At 43.0% G+C, this 16,297-nt stretch overlaps 1 protein-coding gene across 1 annotated transcript in view; it reads right to left on the bottom strand.

Annotated features, from left to right (window-relative positions):
- Positions 1 to 295: 295 nt before the first annotated feature.
- Positions 296 to 16,297, bottom strand: part of LOC147703683 (perforin-1-like) — a 77,895-nt gene continuing 61,893 nt past the window's right edge. The window contains exons 2-3 of the mRNA XM_086928943.1: positions 3,457 to 4,059; positions 296 to 2,894 (exon numbers count right to left, since the gene is read on the bottom strand). Of these exons, the coding sequence (XP_086785069.1) occupies positions 1,703 to 2,894; positions 3,457 to 3,989 (1,725 nt within the window). The 5' untranslated portion in view covers positions 3,990 to 4,059 and the 3' untranslated portion in view covers positions 296 to 1,702. The remainder of the gene's footprint in view (positions 2,895 to 3,456; positions 4,060 to 16,297) is intronic.

Genomic DNA, 16,297 nt, shown 5'->3' with positions numbered 1-16,297 from the left:
ATGCTGCTTGCAATGGGGGGTGAGCAAGTGAGGGCGGGGCAGGGTCAAATGTGTAGGTAAAAAAAACTTAAGGCCCAGATTCTAAACACTGTCATACAACGCAGAGCAGCCTCCTAAGGGGCTGCGCTGCATGATAGGGAGGGAGCAGGAGAGCACCATATTGACAGAGAAATGTCACTCTCCATCCCTCTCCCTAACGCAGGGGCAGATTTCAGCTGCTGTGTGTCAGGCTCATTCCTTAGCGCCAAGGCGCTAGGCTGTGTGCCTGAGTCTAGCATAGGTTACTATGCCTAGACATATCCAAAAGCATTTCCAACCTTGTATGTGTACTGCACAGTGCAGCACGCATGCAAAGTCAGAAAGGCATGGAGAAGTGTCAAAATGTCTTTGCTTAACGCCAGGTTTTCAAAGGCATTAATTTTTGGTGCTAAACGCTTTTTACTAATGTTAGTGAATCGGGTTTAGCATAAAAAAGAATGGGTGGTTGCATGGGAATGCCCATGCACCACCCATGTAACACCCTCTTAACACATAGTAATGCAGAGCAGCATTTTGCGCTGCTTTGCGTTACTTTTCCATACAAACCAACACATTTACATTGGTTTGTGAATCCCTAAATGGGTTTAACATCTAGTTAGTGTTCAAAAAGTAACGGTAACCCAACGCTAAACTTTTCAGAATCTGGGCCTAAATATTCTGTCAATTTTTTTTGTTTTGGCATTTTAACTTCAGGGAGCTATTTATAAAATAAGGTGCAGCTAAAATGGAAAATAAAAAAAAGTGTCAAGTTAATCAGTGGGAAATGCACTACAGTGTATTATGAAACATATATTAGTTAATACACTGCAGAGGTGAATGTGTAACCATAAAGCCACAGATTTAAATCTTGGTTGGTGCAGTGGGGAATAGTTACTTGTGTATTTTTAGTGCTACGAGGTCATATCCTGTGACAGAAAGCAATGTGAATATGTAAGTCGTTATTTTAAACTTGATTTACACACAGAATAATATAGAATGCTACAAAACGGCTAAAGATATAATGGTGCTTCAAAAATATAGATTTTAATAATGGCCAGACTGTACCTAAAGCATTTTTTAAAAGTATAACTACCCCTTAAAAGCAGGCGCTTCACAACTCAACTAGTCACTCCCTTGCACTACCAGCCAAAAAGAATACATCTGTCATCACAAAGCTTCAAGTGAATCCCACAATTGAAGTCAGTGCTGGCTCCCAAACCCTCTGTACATTTGCAGATTAGCAAGTTGAGCACATTTGCATTTCTTTCAGGCAAGTAGGCACCCTGGCAAGAAGGTTTCTTGATTGTTTAGTTGTCTCCCTCTCTTGGTTTCACAGCACAGGAGACTCTCTGAATGACACTTCAGTTGAAGCATTTAAACAATCGTAATTAACCGACCCGGGACACGTGACATTTCAGAAAAAATAGGGGAACGTTTTTTCATTAAATAAAAAAGTATGTGTATGTCGTGACACTCTGATCGCACTTACTTCGACTTCTGTTACCAACGATAAATTCTACATATTGTGACTCATAAGGTGACTTGCTGTACTGCATTGCGCTACAATCCCAAAAATGGACCTTTACTGTGCTTTGCGGATATTACAGAGAGGTGTGGCAGTACTTAGGGCAATTAATGACTACAATAAAGCGGTAGCATTGGCTATACCTGGTTCTGCTGCTTGCTAAAGAAGGCCTTGGTCTTCTCTTTCTTTACTATAAGGAAAGGTCTGTTTAGCCTCAGAGCGTCCCTGAGGGGGAGACAACTCGCTGCACTTGGAGCCACCCAAACCTGGTGCACACTCTATCTTGTATTCATAGCGAATGTGCCCACCTTTTGCGACGATGCATCTTCGTGAGATAAATCCATTGGTCGCACGGTCTAGTTTTATTTTACATTCTCCAGTGTTGCGGGACCAGAACCAGTCCTCGTCATACACGGTCAGCGTCATCTCCAGATCACTAAAAAGACTTACCGTACCAAAGTGCATCGTGAAATGCCATCGGGGGTTGTTATTGTTGTCAATTGTTGGGGTACGTTGGGAGAGAGAATTACCCCTTAGCGATATGACAACATAGGCATCAGAATGACCATTCCAAAGCAAATTACTGTCTCCACGGAGACCATTCCCCTCTCTAACATACACGGTTAGCTCTCCCTCTCCTTTTTTTGATGGACAGCACTCGCTGTTCATGAAGCTGCTGCTTGGACAGCTGCAGGTGCACTGGCGGCCTTGTCGTGTGACACGACTTCCTCGAGGACAACTGGGGCATTTATCCCTAGTTTGCTGTTCTAGAATGTACTCTGAGATGGCCGCTTTGAGGTTTTCCCTCACAGTACCTTGGGAGCACATCACCAGGTGAAGGGGCTCCAGTTTGTATTCTACAACATCTGGGCTCCCTTTCAAACTTCTGATCCACCTCTCAATACTTTGCTTCCGTTTGCCGCCTTTTTGATTTGGAAACAAGAGGTCCGCCTCCTTATCCCCACCACCACCAATCACTTCAGAAAACCTGTCCTCGAACTTCTCTGAAAATGTGTTCTTGTGAAACTGACTCCTGGCCCTAGACTGGCAGCTTGACACACTGGTGCTTATTCCCACTTTAACTATGCCAGCCGTGTTGAGACTGACCTCTGCATTCAGGCAGTCTTTAACTTCACTTTTTGTGACTCCACTTAAGGTCACTTCGCAGGTCTTGATTGCAGTCACATCCTTGATTCTTCCTCCCAAGGTCGCCTGCCTGATGTAATGAGTCCCGTAGACTTCAATCAGCTGACGGAAGGCAGCCTTTGTGGAAGAGTTGTACCTGCTCGGCAGAGCTTTCAGCATTTTGTTAAATTCATCTGAGACCTCAGGGCAACGTTTTATCCCGTATCTAGAACAAACAGAGAATGGTTTTATTATATGTAGAGTTTTTGATGTGCAGCGCCATTGAAGTCCTTCCTGATCAGAGCATATGAGACAACATATTGAATATAAAGCCTTTCAAATCCACTTGCACCAGTTGGGGGCGAGCAATAAACTATATGTCGCCCTGAACTCGTACTCTAAGACTTGGGAATATGTTTTTGTTTTATAGAATGCAAAGAAGGAAGATAAATAAAGGGAAACTGTCACAAGGAGAGAAAGCAAGGTATGGTGTGGTATTGGGAAACGGCCTCCTACCCTCTCTTCCTCCCTCCCTCCTTTCCTCCCTTCCTGAAATCCTTTCCTCCCTCCCTCTCTTCCTTCCTTTCCCCTTCCCTCCCTGAAAAGGCCAGCAGTATTTTACAAATTCTAATGTACATCTCCACTGCAATCGTCCTCTGTGAAATTAATCCCATTACTCTGGGCTCAGCTTTTTGCTCTGCCCTACAGATGCAGAGGCTGCCCATCTTCCCTTCCTTCCATCGCCCTTAACAAGTGCACACGACAACATGGATGTGCTCTCAACTCACCTGTAATATGTGTACAACACTTCTTGGCTTATATAGCTGTACCTCGCGGAACTCGACATCTGTTCTGAAAATGCAGACAAGCGAGAATGAGAGCCTGATACTGCAGTTGATAGATACTCAATCGAGAGTCCAACTTTCCAGTCATTGGTAATGGATTCCTTTTGTGATAGTTTAAGGGAAGTGCTGGAATCATGAAGTTTGGATGTCGCTTTCATCTTGCGCCTGGTGACAACACGCCAGTCAGCAACCTGCTTGGGTATCTTCTGGTATCTGTTGTCTTGCAGTCGGTTCCTGCACAGTTTACAGCCTGCTCTTCTGTCCCCTGTGTCCTCCATGTTAATAACATAGGCTCCCTTCCTTTCCAGTTTGGTGACGTCAAACCCTTCTCCACCTAGATTGTGCCCAGGCACATAGGGATTTAGTTCACATTCCTTAGTATTTCCAGGCCGGCAGCCGGCCTCAACCCCAGCCAACTTAGGAGATGTCAGGAAGAGCATCCAGCAACACAACAGCAATCCAAAATGGCTTCTCATGGTGAGAAGAGTGCAAGCCTTGCCTCTCTGGGAGGAGCTTCGAGCTTCAGCAGAGTGCTCTGTATGTCACCTGTTGGTGCACATAGAAATGTACCATTAGACCTCACGGCTACATTAGAAAATATATCTACATTTATAAGCAGCAAGACACATGTACAACAATATTCACTAAAATTCTAAAACGAATGGGGCAGCCAGTAGGTCTGGCTTGCACTTTGAGTACTGTCTAAAACATAAAACATACTGCAGTGCTGCAGCTGAAAAAAAAGCAAAACTTAAATGTATTGTAATGGCAGCACTCCTTGGGCAGTGGAATATTACACCAAACAGCTAACAGTGTGAGATATGATGGAGGTGCTAGTGCTTAGATTGTGAAACAGCAAGTGTAGTCGCCAAAGTTTTTCTCAGAAGCCTGCGGCTGGCACTACCGAATGTCGGGGACGTCATAAACGAAGGCAACGTAGTCCAGATTCAGCACCATGCCTTTTTCATCCACCACTGGACACTCCCTCCCATATATCTCAATGTTACGGGCTCTTTTGCATCCCTTCTTTCTTCTTTTATCACAGTTTTTCTGTCTTTCTCTTCCTTGTTATTTGGGGCCCATCGGGAGGGGGGGTGGGGGGCACAGACCAACCAGAGACACAATATAAGGTGTGACAAAGGCCGCTTTTTTGGAAGCAGGTGTACCCTACAAATAGCAAACACTTGGCCTGTGCCGTACAAAACTAGGCCTAACTAAATATGCACTACCTCACCAACCCCCACCCCTAAAATGGTTCCCCCCGAAGAACAACATACACATACATTTAAAATGCACAATGCCTGACTAACTGGTTAAATACTTGTCATATGTACACTCCCCCCACTCTGTACAGGAAACCTCAGTCCTCCTATCCTGACCCCCCCTATACTAGGAAAAAACGCCCTCAAAGCAACCATCACACCAGCACCTGTTCCAGCGACACGAAACAACCCTACAACCTGTCCTTGGACACACCAGCTTCCAAGAAAACACCCTCAAAACACCCTCCCCAGACACCAGGACCCCCCGCTATCATCCAGCCAAAAACCAAGATCAGACCATTGTACCCCCCCGAACCACGTTATAGGGAGGGTGGGGGGACAAAAATGCTCCTGCCTATTCCCCGGCTGCCGTGTCACTGTCCCTAAAATGGTGGACAGTCATCTGACATGGCCGGCTATAAACCCTAGCAAGCCCAAGGAGCCCAAACCTAGCCCAAGGGAAGCCCAATCATGACCAACCAGCCCAACCAGCCCAACCAGCCCAAACCAGTCTCACTCCCGTCTCCTGCCTGTCAACCCCCCCCCCTCCCGGGGCCCCAAAACCCCCCGGGGGAGGGCAAGCCTCCCATCGGTCAGCCACCCCCGCAAAGCCCCATTCCCCCTCTCGTGCTTTTTTAGGTCTCGCTAGACCTATTGCTGCCAAGTTCCTTGTGAAGCGACCTAGATCTGGCCACGAGCGCCGATTACACATCGTGACCGCGCATGCCCCGCCCCCCCAGCCGTGCACATCTTTTGCTCCACATTCCACATTCACAGGGCAGCCTCTCACAATCACACGCGCGCGCACACACACACACACACACACACACACACACACTGCATACACACACGCCCACACACACATGCAGGCACACGCAGGCACACACACACTCCCCACCACTTACTGGGCTCTTTTGTCGTTGGCTCCTTCATTCCGTCACATCACCGGATTTCTCTCCTCCTGCTGTCTCCCGAGAACGCCAGCACTCCCGGGATCCCTGCTTTCTTCTGGGCTCTCCACTACCCACACCCCTCTGCCTCCAAGGTGCCTGCTCCGGACAAGCTACATCACCGCGAGCCTGGCTTAGAGGCGGGGCATCTCCCGGAACATCGCAGGTTCAAAAGAACTTTCCTGCCTATCAAAGCAGAGCCCGCCTGCGTTCGTAATATACACGCGCGTGCTTGTTGCTGTGCGTTGAATTGGAAGGAGGCTTCCAGAAGAGTTTTTTCGAGGGGGTGGAGACATTTGGCAGCGGAGCTGTGGCCTTAAACTGGTTTTGCATTGCGCCGTGTTTTGGGCTGTTAAACGTCCATCTACGACAATTTGTACATGCATGGATTTGAAGATTCGGAGGCAGTAAGCAATTTCTGAGATTAGATTTTCTGTGGATCTTTTGTGCGGGTGTAACGGAGGGGGGGGCCTAAAAGAGAGAGAGCATTGTGGAACGTAGCCGTCTGATGAGGAATGCAGTTCAGGCACCAGCGCTAATCAGCCAATAGCATAATATCGTGTCCGGATTAAAATGAAGTGTGGGCCTTTCCATGTAAGACCGTCCGTGCACCCCCCTCGTTTACGGTATACATGCTGCACTTCCGTTCTCATGAGGTGCACGCTCAACGTGCAAGTAGTTTATAGCTGATAGCTGACCTGTATTTAATATTCATCAAATCCTCGGTGCCTGTATTCACAATTACATTTTCTTAGCTTACGCAGGATGTGGTACACTAAAAAACCCATGCATGAATAGTGTTGTGTGCACAAATTATGTATAAACCCATGCATGTATAGTGCTGTGTGTTAAAATGATGTGTATCCCATGCATGCATTGAGCGGTGTGCTTAAATGATCTAATGTAAACAATGGTTCTCTGTTGAGTAGATAACTGCAAGTTTGGGGCAGAATCGGGTATTCGCCTTAAGTAGGACGCATGTTTTTGAGCATGGTTTTTAAAATACTGCATTCGAGAATGTCGAGTAAACTGCATACAACCGCATGCACCTTAGGGGCAACAATGTATGTATTGCAGTGCTTGTGAAATGGTTTAAAAGGAACCTTTCAACCCCCTCAGTAGTGCGATAAGTGCGCTGGGAGCAGGACGCGGAGAGAGCTGGTGCCACCCTGCCCCTTTATTCGGCACTTTACATAACATGGAGGTGATGCCACCTGAACTGCCCAGTGAGGTGTGTTCACTGGGCAGTGAACACACCTCACTGGGCAACGCCGGCTCGTTCCTAATGCCAGGGAGCCCGAGTTAATGCCATCTGTACCGCTCTTAAATTAAAGGCCATTACAGTGCAGCACATCTGCTTATTTGTGTGTCAGTACAGACGTGAAACTAGCGGGGTGGGCACAGGCGCTGTGCCACCTACAACTGGCAGCGTGCACACAACAGGCACCAACTTTGATACTGACATAGGAGCTCGTGTGGTTGGCACTCTATGGCCCCGCTGCATCTAACGTGTGGGGTTATATAAATTGGGTGCATGTGGGAATAGGGGAGCCTGCACTGCGGAGCGGGTGGAAGGATGCTGGTGCCTGTGGCGGAATCGGCGCGAGCGCTCACATGTCGTTTCAAGTGCAGAATTTCAACCAGCCCCCTCGTTTCTTTAGTCAGCGGTAAAGGGAGGGAAGGAGAAGCACTGGGGTGGGAGCGGAGTGGGAGGGGGGTGGGGTGCGAGGCTGACGTTTGAGATCCCCAGGTTGGGATTCAAGGCCCTGCCAAGGTCCGTTTATTGAAGGCGGGCGCACTCCATGTACATGGGGGGGTCATTCTGAATAAGGGAGGTGGATCGAGTCTCACGAGAACTGTGTAACAACTGCAACCCCAGTAGGAACGAGCTTGTTACTTAATAGATAGAGATATGCTAATAATTGCCGCCGATACCGAGGCTCCAAACATGTTAAGGGCATCCGTTTTAGCACTTCCCTCTCCCGTGTTATGTTTAATTTGTGGCTCCGGCACGATTCTCTGCATCATTTGTTTATAATTAATTAGCATTTGGAGAAGGAACTGTGGTCCCTCGTGAAATACCGTGCACCTAAAGCTTCTTTAATTTAAGCGAGAGAGAGGGCTGCGGCAGAATAATGAGCAGATAGGCATGTTGTGTTATTAAAAACAACAAGGTGTGATAGCTGCAGAGAGTGAGGGCTGAGGACCTGCGGTGTGACAGCAACTACTTCGTACAACGCCGGTGTCTGCTGCTCTTCATGTTTGTGTATTTTTTTTTATTGTATTTGAAAAAGATATGGTTGCACTTTGAAGAAACGCAGCATGCACCCTGTGTGATAGTTGTGTAAACGTTGCACCCATCAACCTCACACCACAATGGAATGCTGCCTACCACCTCAGACATCGCTGTTTATTTATTTATTTTTACTTAATAGATAGAGATATGCTAATAATTGCCGCCGATGCCGAGGCTCCAAACATGTTAAGGGCATCCGTTTTAGCACTTCCCTCTCCCGTGTTATGTTTAATTTGTGGCTCCGGCACGATTCTCTGCATCATTTGTTTCAGATGCTACACTTACCCATCCCAACCGTGTTTCTTTTTTCTTTCTCTCCCCACCGCCCCTCTGAGATTGCGGTTTAATTATTTATTTTTAATTACTAGATAGGGATTTGCTAATAATTACAGTCAATGCTGAGGCTCAAATTATGTTAAGGGTGTTTGTTTGTCCACTTTCCCCAACAGTGTTATGTTTACTTTGTGGATCTCTCAACCTCACCCACCCTCACCCTCACTCACACTCTCACACACCCTCTCACCCTCACACCCCCTCACACACCCTCTCACCCTCTCACACCCCCTCACACTCACACACCCACATACCCTCACCCTCACATACCCTCACACCCCCTCACAGCCTCTCACCCTCACACACCCTCACACACCCTCACCCTCACACCCCCTCACCCTCCCTCACCCTCACCCACCCTCACCCCCCTCACCCTCACCCCCCTCACCCTCACCCCCCCTCACCCTCACTCACCCTCACCCTCACTCACCCTTACACACCCTCACTCACCCCCACTCACCCCCCTCACCCTCACACACTCTCACCCTCACACACCCTCACACACCCTCACACACCCTCTCACCCTCTCACACCCCCTCACACTCACACACCCACATACCCTCACCCTCACATACCCTCACACCCCCTCACAGCCTCTCACCCTCACACACCCTCACCCTCACACCCCCTCACCCTCCCTCACCCTCACCCACCCTCACCCCCCTCACCCTCACCCCCCCTCACTCACCCTCACTCACCCTCATTCACCCTCACCCTCACTCACCCTTACACACCCTCACTCACCCCCACTCACCCCCCTCACCCTCACACACTCTCACCCTCACACACCCTCACACACCCTCACTCACCCTCACTCACCCTCACTCTCCCTCACTTGCCCTCACTCGCCCTCACTCACTCACCCTCACTCACCCTCACAGGATAGCAAAACATAGCATAGCATAACATACCAAAGCATAGCAAAACAAAACAGCATAGTATAACAAAGCATAGCATAACAAAACACAACAAAACATAGCAGAACAAAACATAGCATAACATAACAAAGCATAGCATAACATAACAAAGCATAACATAACAAAGCATAGCATAACATAACAAAGCATAGCATAGCATAACATAGCATAGCATAACATAACAAAGCATAGCATAACATAACAAAGCATAGCATAACATAACAAAGCATACCAAAACAAAACAGCATAGTATAACAAAACATAGCATAACAAAACAAAACATAGCATAACAAAACAGCATAGCATAACGAAACAAAGCATAACGTAACGAAACATAGCATGACAAAACATAGCAAAACACAACAAAACATAGCATAGCATAACAAAACATAGCATACATAACAAAACATAGCATAGCTAAACACAACACAACATAGCATAACAAAACGAAACAAAGCTTAGCATAGCATAACAAAACATAGCATAACAAAACATAGCATAGCAAAACAAAGCATAATAAAACACACCAAAACATAGCATAGCATAGCATAACAAAACATAGCATAACAAAACATAGCATAGCATAACAAAACATAGCATAGCATAACAAAGGATAGCATAGCAAAACACAACAAAACATAGCATAGCATAACAAAACACAACCAAACATAGCATAGCATAAAAAACAAAGAATAGGATAGCAAACCTAAACCTAGCATAACAAATCAAAGCATAGGATAGCAAAACAAAACACAACAGCACATAGCATAACAAAACATAGCAAAACACAACAAAACATAGCATAGCTTAACAAAACATAGCATAGCTTAACAAAACACAACAAAACATAGCATAGCTAAACAAAACATATAATAGCATAGCATACCAAACACAGCATAGCATAGCATAACAAAGCATAGCATAGCATAATAAAACACAACAAAACATAGCATATCATAACAAAACATACCAAAGCATAGCATAGCATAACAAAGGATAGCATAGCATAACAAAGCATAGCATAGCATAGCAAAACATAGCATAGCATAACAAAACATAGCATAACAAAACACAGCATAGCATAACAAATCAAAACATAGGATAGAAAAACACAACATAGCATAAAGACTCACTCAGCACCACTCAGGGGCACCACAGCATCACTATGCGCTACCACAGCATCACTGAACGCCACAGCATCACTCGTTCGCCACCACAACACCACTCAGCGCCACCACAGCATCAATCTGTGCAACCATTCAACACCTGGTTCAAATATATTCTCTCAATGTTTCAAGCTTTATTACAAATGTCACAAAAAGATGTTAATATTTCACTTCTGTTCTTGGATTTTCGCCACAATAAAATACAATGAACATAATCTTCACAAAAGTTATTTACAAAAGTTTAATCTATTGCCATTATAAATTACAATAACTTTTATTTAAGTATTAATTATTTTAAAAAATTAAAAGCCGTTGTTATTTGTAATATCAATACATCTAAGTCACGTAAATACAACACATATTGCATTACAAATGCTATAGGTGTAACATTTGTGAAAGCTAAAACTATTGGCATTGTAAATGACAAAGCTATTACTTTCACTATTTTCAAAAGCAAAACCTAAATAAAAAATTTGTCATTTACAATACCAATAACTCAAACTTTCCTAATGCGAGACCTATTGCATTGCAAATGCTTGTTCTCTTTTGCTCTCAGTTAAAACTAAGAGATGGTTCCAATAAATGAATGAAGCAAAACCAAAGGAAATGATGGACGGAGCATTGACAATACAAGCACTCACCCCCAGTCAACTGATCTGGGTTTAATCCATCATCATTCTTCAGCCCACTCTGCCACCTCTGTTCAGACATGGCCATATGCAAATCAGTCTGACCCTGTGCCTCATGGGAACAGTCCAGCCCGAACTGCCAAGCCATGCCTTCCCTGGACCGGAAACAAGCTTCCCAGGACCGGTTTCCAATAAATGAATGCCAGTGCGCTAGGGCAGCGCGACCGATGCTGCCGCTGACCTGGGTAGTGGGGGCGTATTTAGAAATAACGCAGGTTTAAAACACACCTGCTGCAGAGTTCCTTGTGTGCCCAACAGTTTTCAGGGATCAATAAAAATGTCAAGCTAAATCTGGTTATTAATGTTCTTTCTGGAGAGAGATTGGAATTTTGTCTAGTGGCAGTTTCCTTTCATGATACAGTAGTGCAGAAGTTAGATAAAATGTCTGCTGCAAAAGTTTGTGTGCCAGGCAAATCACCAAACTATATTTCATGTGGATCGCTCAGGAGGTCACTGTTTTTGTCTCAGACATCATTTTGTTACTTCTATTACATGAGTTACAACCCAAATATAGCACAGTGAGCTTTGGACTGTCATCAAAGAGCTGCATGCAAACTGCATGGTATAGATTAGAATGTTATGTTTTGTTCTGCAGGATTTCATTAACCTAATGTTGCTAAAATGGGTTCATTTAGGTTGAAATACATTCTTATTATTAAAGCAATTCACTATAGAACAATTTAAATTCTGAGTTTGTGCTTCTCCATGACCAAACACTTAAAATATACTGCATAGTAGCATTAGTGACTTGTGACTCCTATGCCTTATACTCACATTTGCCGTATGCAACATTTCCATAGACTGATATACACATGTATGATTCATTGTGCAGTAAAATGTGTGTTGTGGGATCTAAAGTGCTCTGACATCCTACACTGGCATCAGTAGCACGGTAAGCAAATTAAATACATGTTAGAGAGGGGCTATGGAGAGATGAGGGGAACTGGTGGAGTGTGGTAGTGAGGGAATGCGTGGAGAAAGAGGTTACTTGTTGGAGCTCCAACAAAGATTGTCACACTTGGTAGCACTAACGCTAAAGCCGACCTTGCCGGTGAGCCCCATGTGGAGCTACTGCCTCAGATTAAGCACCGAGAGGAGCCAAAGGCTACATTACGGTATTCAGACAAAATACTGAGAAACAAATATTGAGATGCAGAAAAATTGAGTTTTTAATATTGTTTTCCACAAATATTGTGATGCAGGGCTATCACGGTACTGAATGAGAGAAAGGTGTATTGTCTATTGACTCCGTTGTGCATAACTGACTCCATTTTCTGAACTGACGCCATTTTCTGTGCTCGCACCTAGCTGCAGAGTGGGGAGGGCAGGCTTCTGCTCTTCATTTGTTTTTCGCTCCTCACTGACCAGAGTGAACTGGATATTATCTGTGGAATGTGCAACTCTTCCTCGAAGTCAAAATATGGGAGCTGGCCAGCCTCCGTCTTTGCCTTGACGCAGACTAGTACAGCCAGCTCGGTTCTTTCTCATGAGAAGGGGGCGAGATTTTCCAGATGCTTCGTCTTATGTTTAGTAATGGTATTTAAGCTGGGAACCTTCGAGGGCCAGGTGGAAGCTCGCCACAGAATAGACGTATTGCTGTGGAAGTGACAGAATTTGAGTCCTGATCGAACTCTTTCCTGGGCTGGTGAAGGCCTCCTCCAGCTTGAGCTGGCAAGGATGTTGCTTAATCAATCGTTGCGGTGTTCCTAACCATTTGTATATATTTTCTACTCTTTGCTACTCGTACATACTGCATTTTATTTTACTTGTTCATTCAAATTGTCTGATATTTGGGAATCTGCATTTACTGATATATGTGTGTTATTTTAAATGCACCTGAATTTGTTTTCTTGCCTCACCTAAATGGAGTGCTGCCTCTTTTCCTCGTCTTTAGGTAATGTTGCTCAAAATATATGTTATTCCAAATATACCTGAATTTGTTTTCTTGCCTGGCTTAAAGGGAGTGCTGTGTCTTTTCCTCGTCTTTAGGGAGTGCTGCTCAAAGTGTAAGTTATCCTACATGCACCTGAATTTGTTTTCTTGCCTCGCCTAAAGGGTGTGCTGCATCCTTTCCTCATCTTTAGTGCTGCTCAAAGTGTACTATTTAAAGGTGCAGTGGTATATTTGCCTCCAGAATCGGAGTGCAGGGTTTGGGTGTGTCCTTTTAGTGAAAAGCACATTAATTACAATCACTAAAAAGAATATCGATTTTCTAAGGTAAGTAATATCAATGTAAAATACATCTATGTTGTCAATATTATTTACAAAAGTATCTATGTTTTTTAACACCTTGAGTGCTTATGACTAGGTCAGCTCGTCATGAGCCACGGCGCTCCGGTGCTCATGATGAGCTGAGCTCGTCATGACCACGCCCGTTAGATGGAACGCTCGCACACTGGGCTGATTCCCCTGCTGTGCTGAGCAGCCCCACATTGTCCCAAACTAAGTTCTGGCTTCTTCATAAAGCCTTCTGGATGCCTAAGAGGTTATTACTACACAACATTAGGGAAGACGACACCTGCTGGAATTGCAAAGAAGGGAGTGGGGATCTCGAACACCTAATACTTACATGCCCATGTGTCATCACCTACTGGGACAGAATCTTTGATTTCGTCACCAAAGTCTTGCATGTCTCGCTTTCGAGAGAATTCTCAACCCTCGTGTTGGGATTTGCCAAAGCCATCACACTCAATGACAACGACAAAGCCCTTCTTGACCTTTTACTGATGGCGGTGGTTAAGATCATATTAAATAATTGGAAGGACACTACTAAATCCTCCTTTCCCCACTGGCTCAATTGGGTCTCAAATCTCAGAGGAGCCGATAACTTAGTCCTTGCCTCTACCCATTGGCGCCCCCCACATAGGAAACTCTGGACCTCCCTGGATGAATACTTTGACTTACACAAACCACCATGATCACCTGTTGAACTTACGTTATTATGGCAAGGCTGCTTATGTTCATACATATCCTGTAGGCCTGCTTGCTGACTTACCTTCATACCAGTGAACTGTTGCAATGCTATTGTATCTTATTTCTTTGTATGATTTCTTATTTGTCATTCATGTAACTTATTATGTAAAATTATGTACACTTTCACCAGTTTCTTTAAGCTCGCCTCCTTCATGTACTCTTTATTTCCTTCATGTAATATTTACTTTGTGCTTACGATTGTTTTACATGCTGATCATCTCTTAAACTCCCAATAAAAATTTGTGAACTCAAAAAAAAAAATATCTGTGTTGTTAATGTAATTTCCAAAAATATTGTTGGTGACATCGTTTTTTTATTATTTTCATGTATTTAAGTACATGTTTTAATAGTATATATTATAAATTGTCTTTATAATTACTGCGAATGTTTTTTGTAATATAGTTAGACATTTTTTGTTACTTTTGACAGTTAATTTAATGATTTATTGTAATTTTTAGTGTTGTAGCTGGTTGTGGGTTTTGTAGGGGATATGGCGGGAAGTAATTTTATTCATTCTAATACATTTTTAATTAATATAAATTATTTAATAGATAATTAAATATGTATATTGTGCAATTAATTACTTTTTTTAATTACATTTTTGGTGTGGGTTGTGTGGGGTTGTAGGGGTATAGGGTGGGAACTAAATTATTTATAATTAAAGAATAAATACATTTTCAATTATTATTAACTATTTAATTGATGATTAATTAGGTACATTGAGTAATTAATTTATTTTGTAAGTTATGTTTTGGGTGCGAGTTTTGGAGTTTGTAGGGATGCCGGCTGAGAAGTAAATGAGTTTTATTAATATTTTAATTATTTTTAAATTGATAAATAATTGTGTAAATTGTGTAATAATTAATGTTTTAAGTTATGTTTTAGGTACTGGTTGCAGGGTTTGTAGAGGTATAGGATGGGAAGTAAATTCATTTGAATTAATTAATAATTAATTATTTAATTGATAATTCATTATGTAAATAATGTTAAAAAATGTTTAAAGTTATGTTTTATGGTTCATAGGGGCACAGAGTGGGAAGTAAATTAATTCAAGCTATTTATTATTTAATTGATATTTAATTATGTAAATTGTGTCATTAAGGGTTTTTTAATTATATGTCAGGTGTGGGCTGTCATTTTTTTAGGGTGACAGGGTAGGAAGTCAATTAAGAAGTAATGTATTTCTAATTAGGTATTACTTTATTATTAATTATTTAATTGATATTTATGTTAATTGTGAACTTATCATATTTGTTAAGTTATATGTTAGGTGTGTGTTGTTTTCGGTTGTAGAGAAGGTATTTAAGTAACCATGAATAAGAAATATATAAAAAAAAATTATTATTTAAAATGTTAATTGTGTAATAATTTGTATTGCTATTACATTGTAATTGTTGGCTGTTATGTGTTTTTTTGTTATAATAATAATATTTGTGCTAACTGATCATTTGTAAAAATTGTAATATGTATGTTCTTCTTTTAAAATTTTGATAAAATTAAAACGTTCAATTTTCACATTTTGAATTTTATGTCTTGGGTTATTCAATTGAGCTGTTAAAAATGTTATTTGTTTGAAATGAAGTAATCTCTCTATACTGCACCAGTGAATGAAGTGTGAATGTTATCCCTTCTGAGTCTATCGCTTTCCTACTCTTGCACCAACTGAAGTGGGAATAGTAAATTTTACTTCTCCAGAGTACAATTCTTTCTCTACTGTTGCACATAATGGAGTGGAAATAATACATTTTTTGTCAAAGATATGTTTATTAGAAAATTGTACCATGCATTCCACAAATGAAAATACAACAGCTCTGTAGTCCCACACAGGGGATCAAAAAGTTCCAGCAAGGAAATTTGACAGTTAGCCAAATTGCATAAGACAAACTAGACCAGCTCCTCTGCACAATAAGAAAGCAAAATGAGGGATACAGCTGCTTAACGTACCGGAGCTGCTTCGTTGAATCAACCTATAAGGGCTTTTGTAACCATGCAACTTGACTGTACAGCTAAGCAGAACGATAGTGTGCGCCACAGGTATCTGCGGCACCATCTCCCAAGAAGTCCAGCTGGAAAGCCTTAGGCGAAGTAAACAGAACAGAGCAAAACGTGTCCCAACGTGGGACACATACCCCAAATTTACAAACCCCCCTCCCTCCAAAAAAACCTTCCCCCCTCATTACCCTCCCCCCACCATACCC

This window comes from Lissotriton vulgaris, chromosome 7 (assembly GCF_964263255.1).
Source record: "Lissotriton vulgaris chromosome 7, aLisVul1.2, whole genome shotgun sequence".
Classification (NCBI taxonomy): domain Eukaryota; kingdom Metazoa; phylum Chordata; class Amphibia; order Caudata; family Salamandridae; genus Lissotriton; species Lissotriton vulgaris.
The sequence above is the reverse complement of the archived record's forward strand: the minus strand, read 5'-3'. Positions and strand labels throughout refer to the sequence as shown.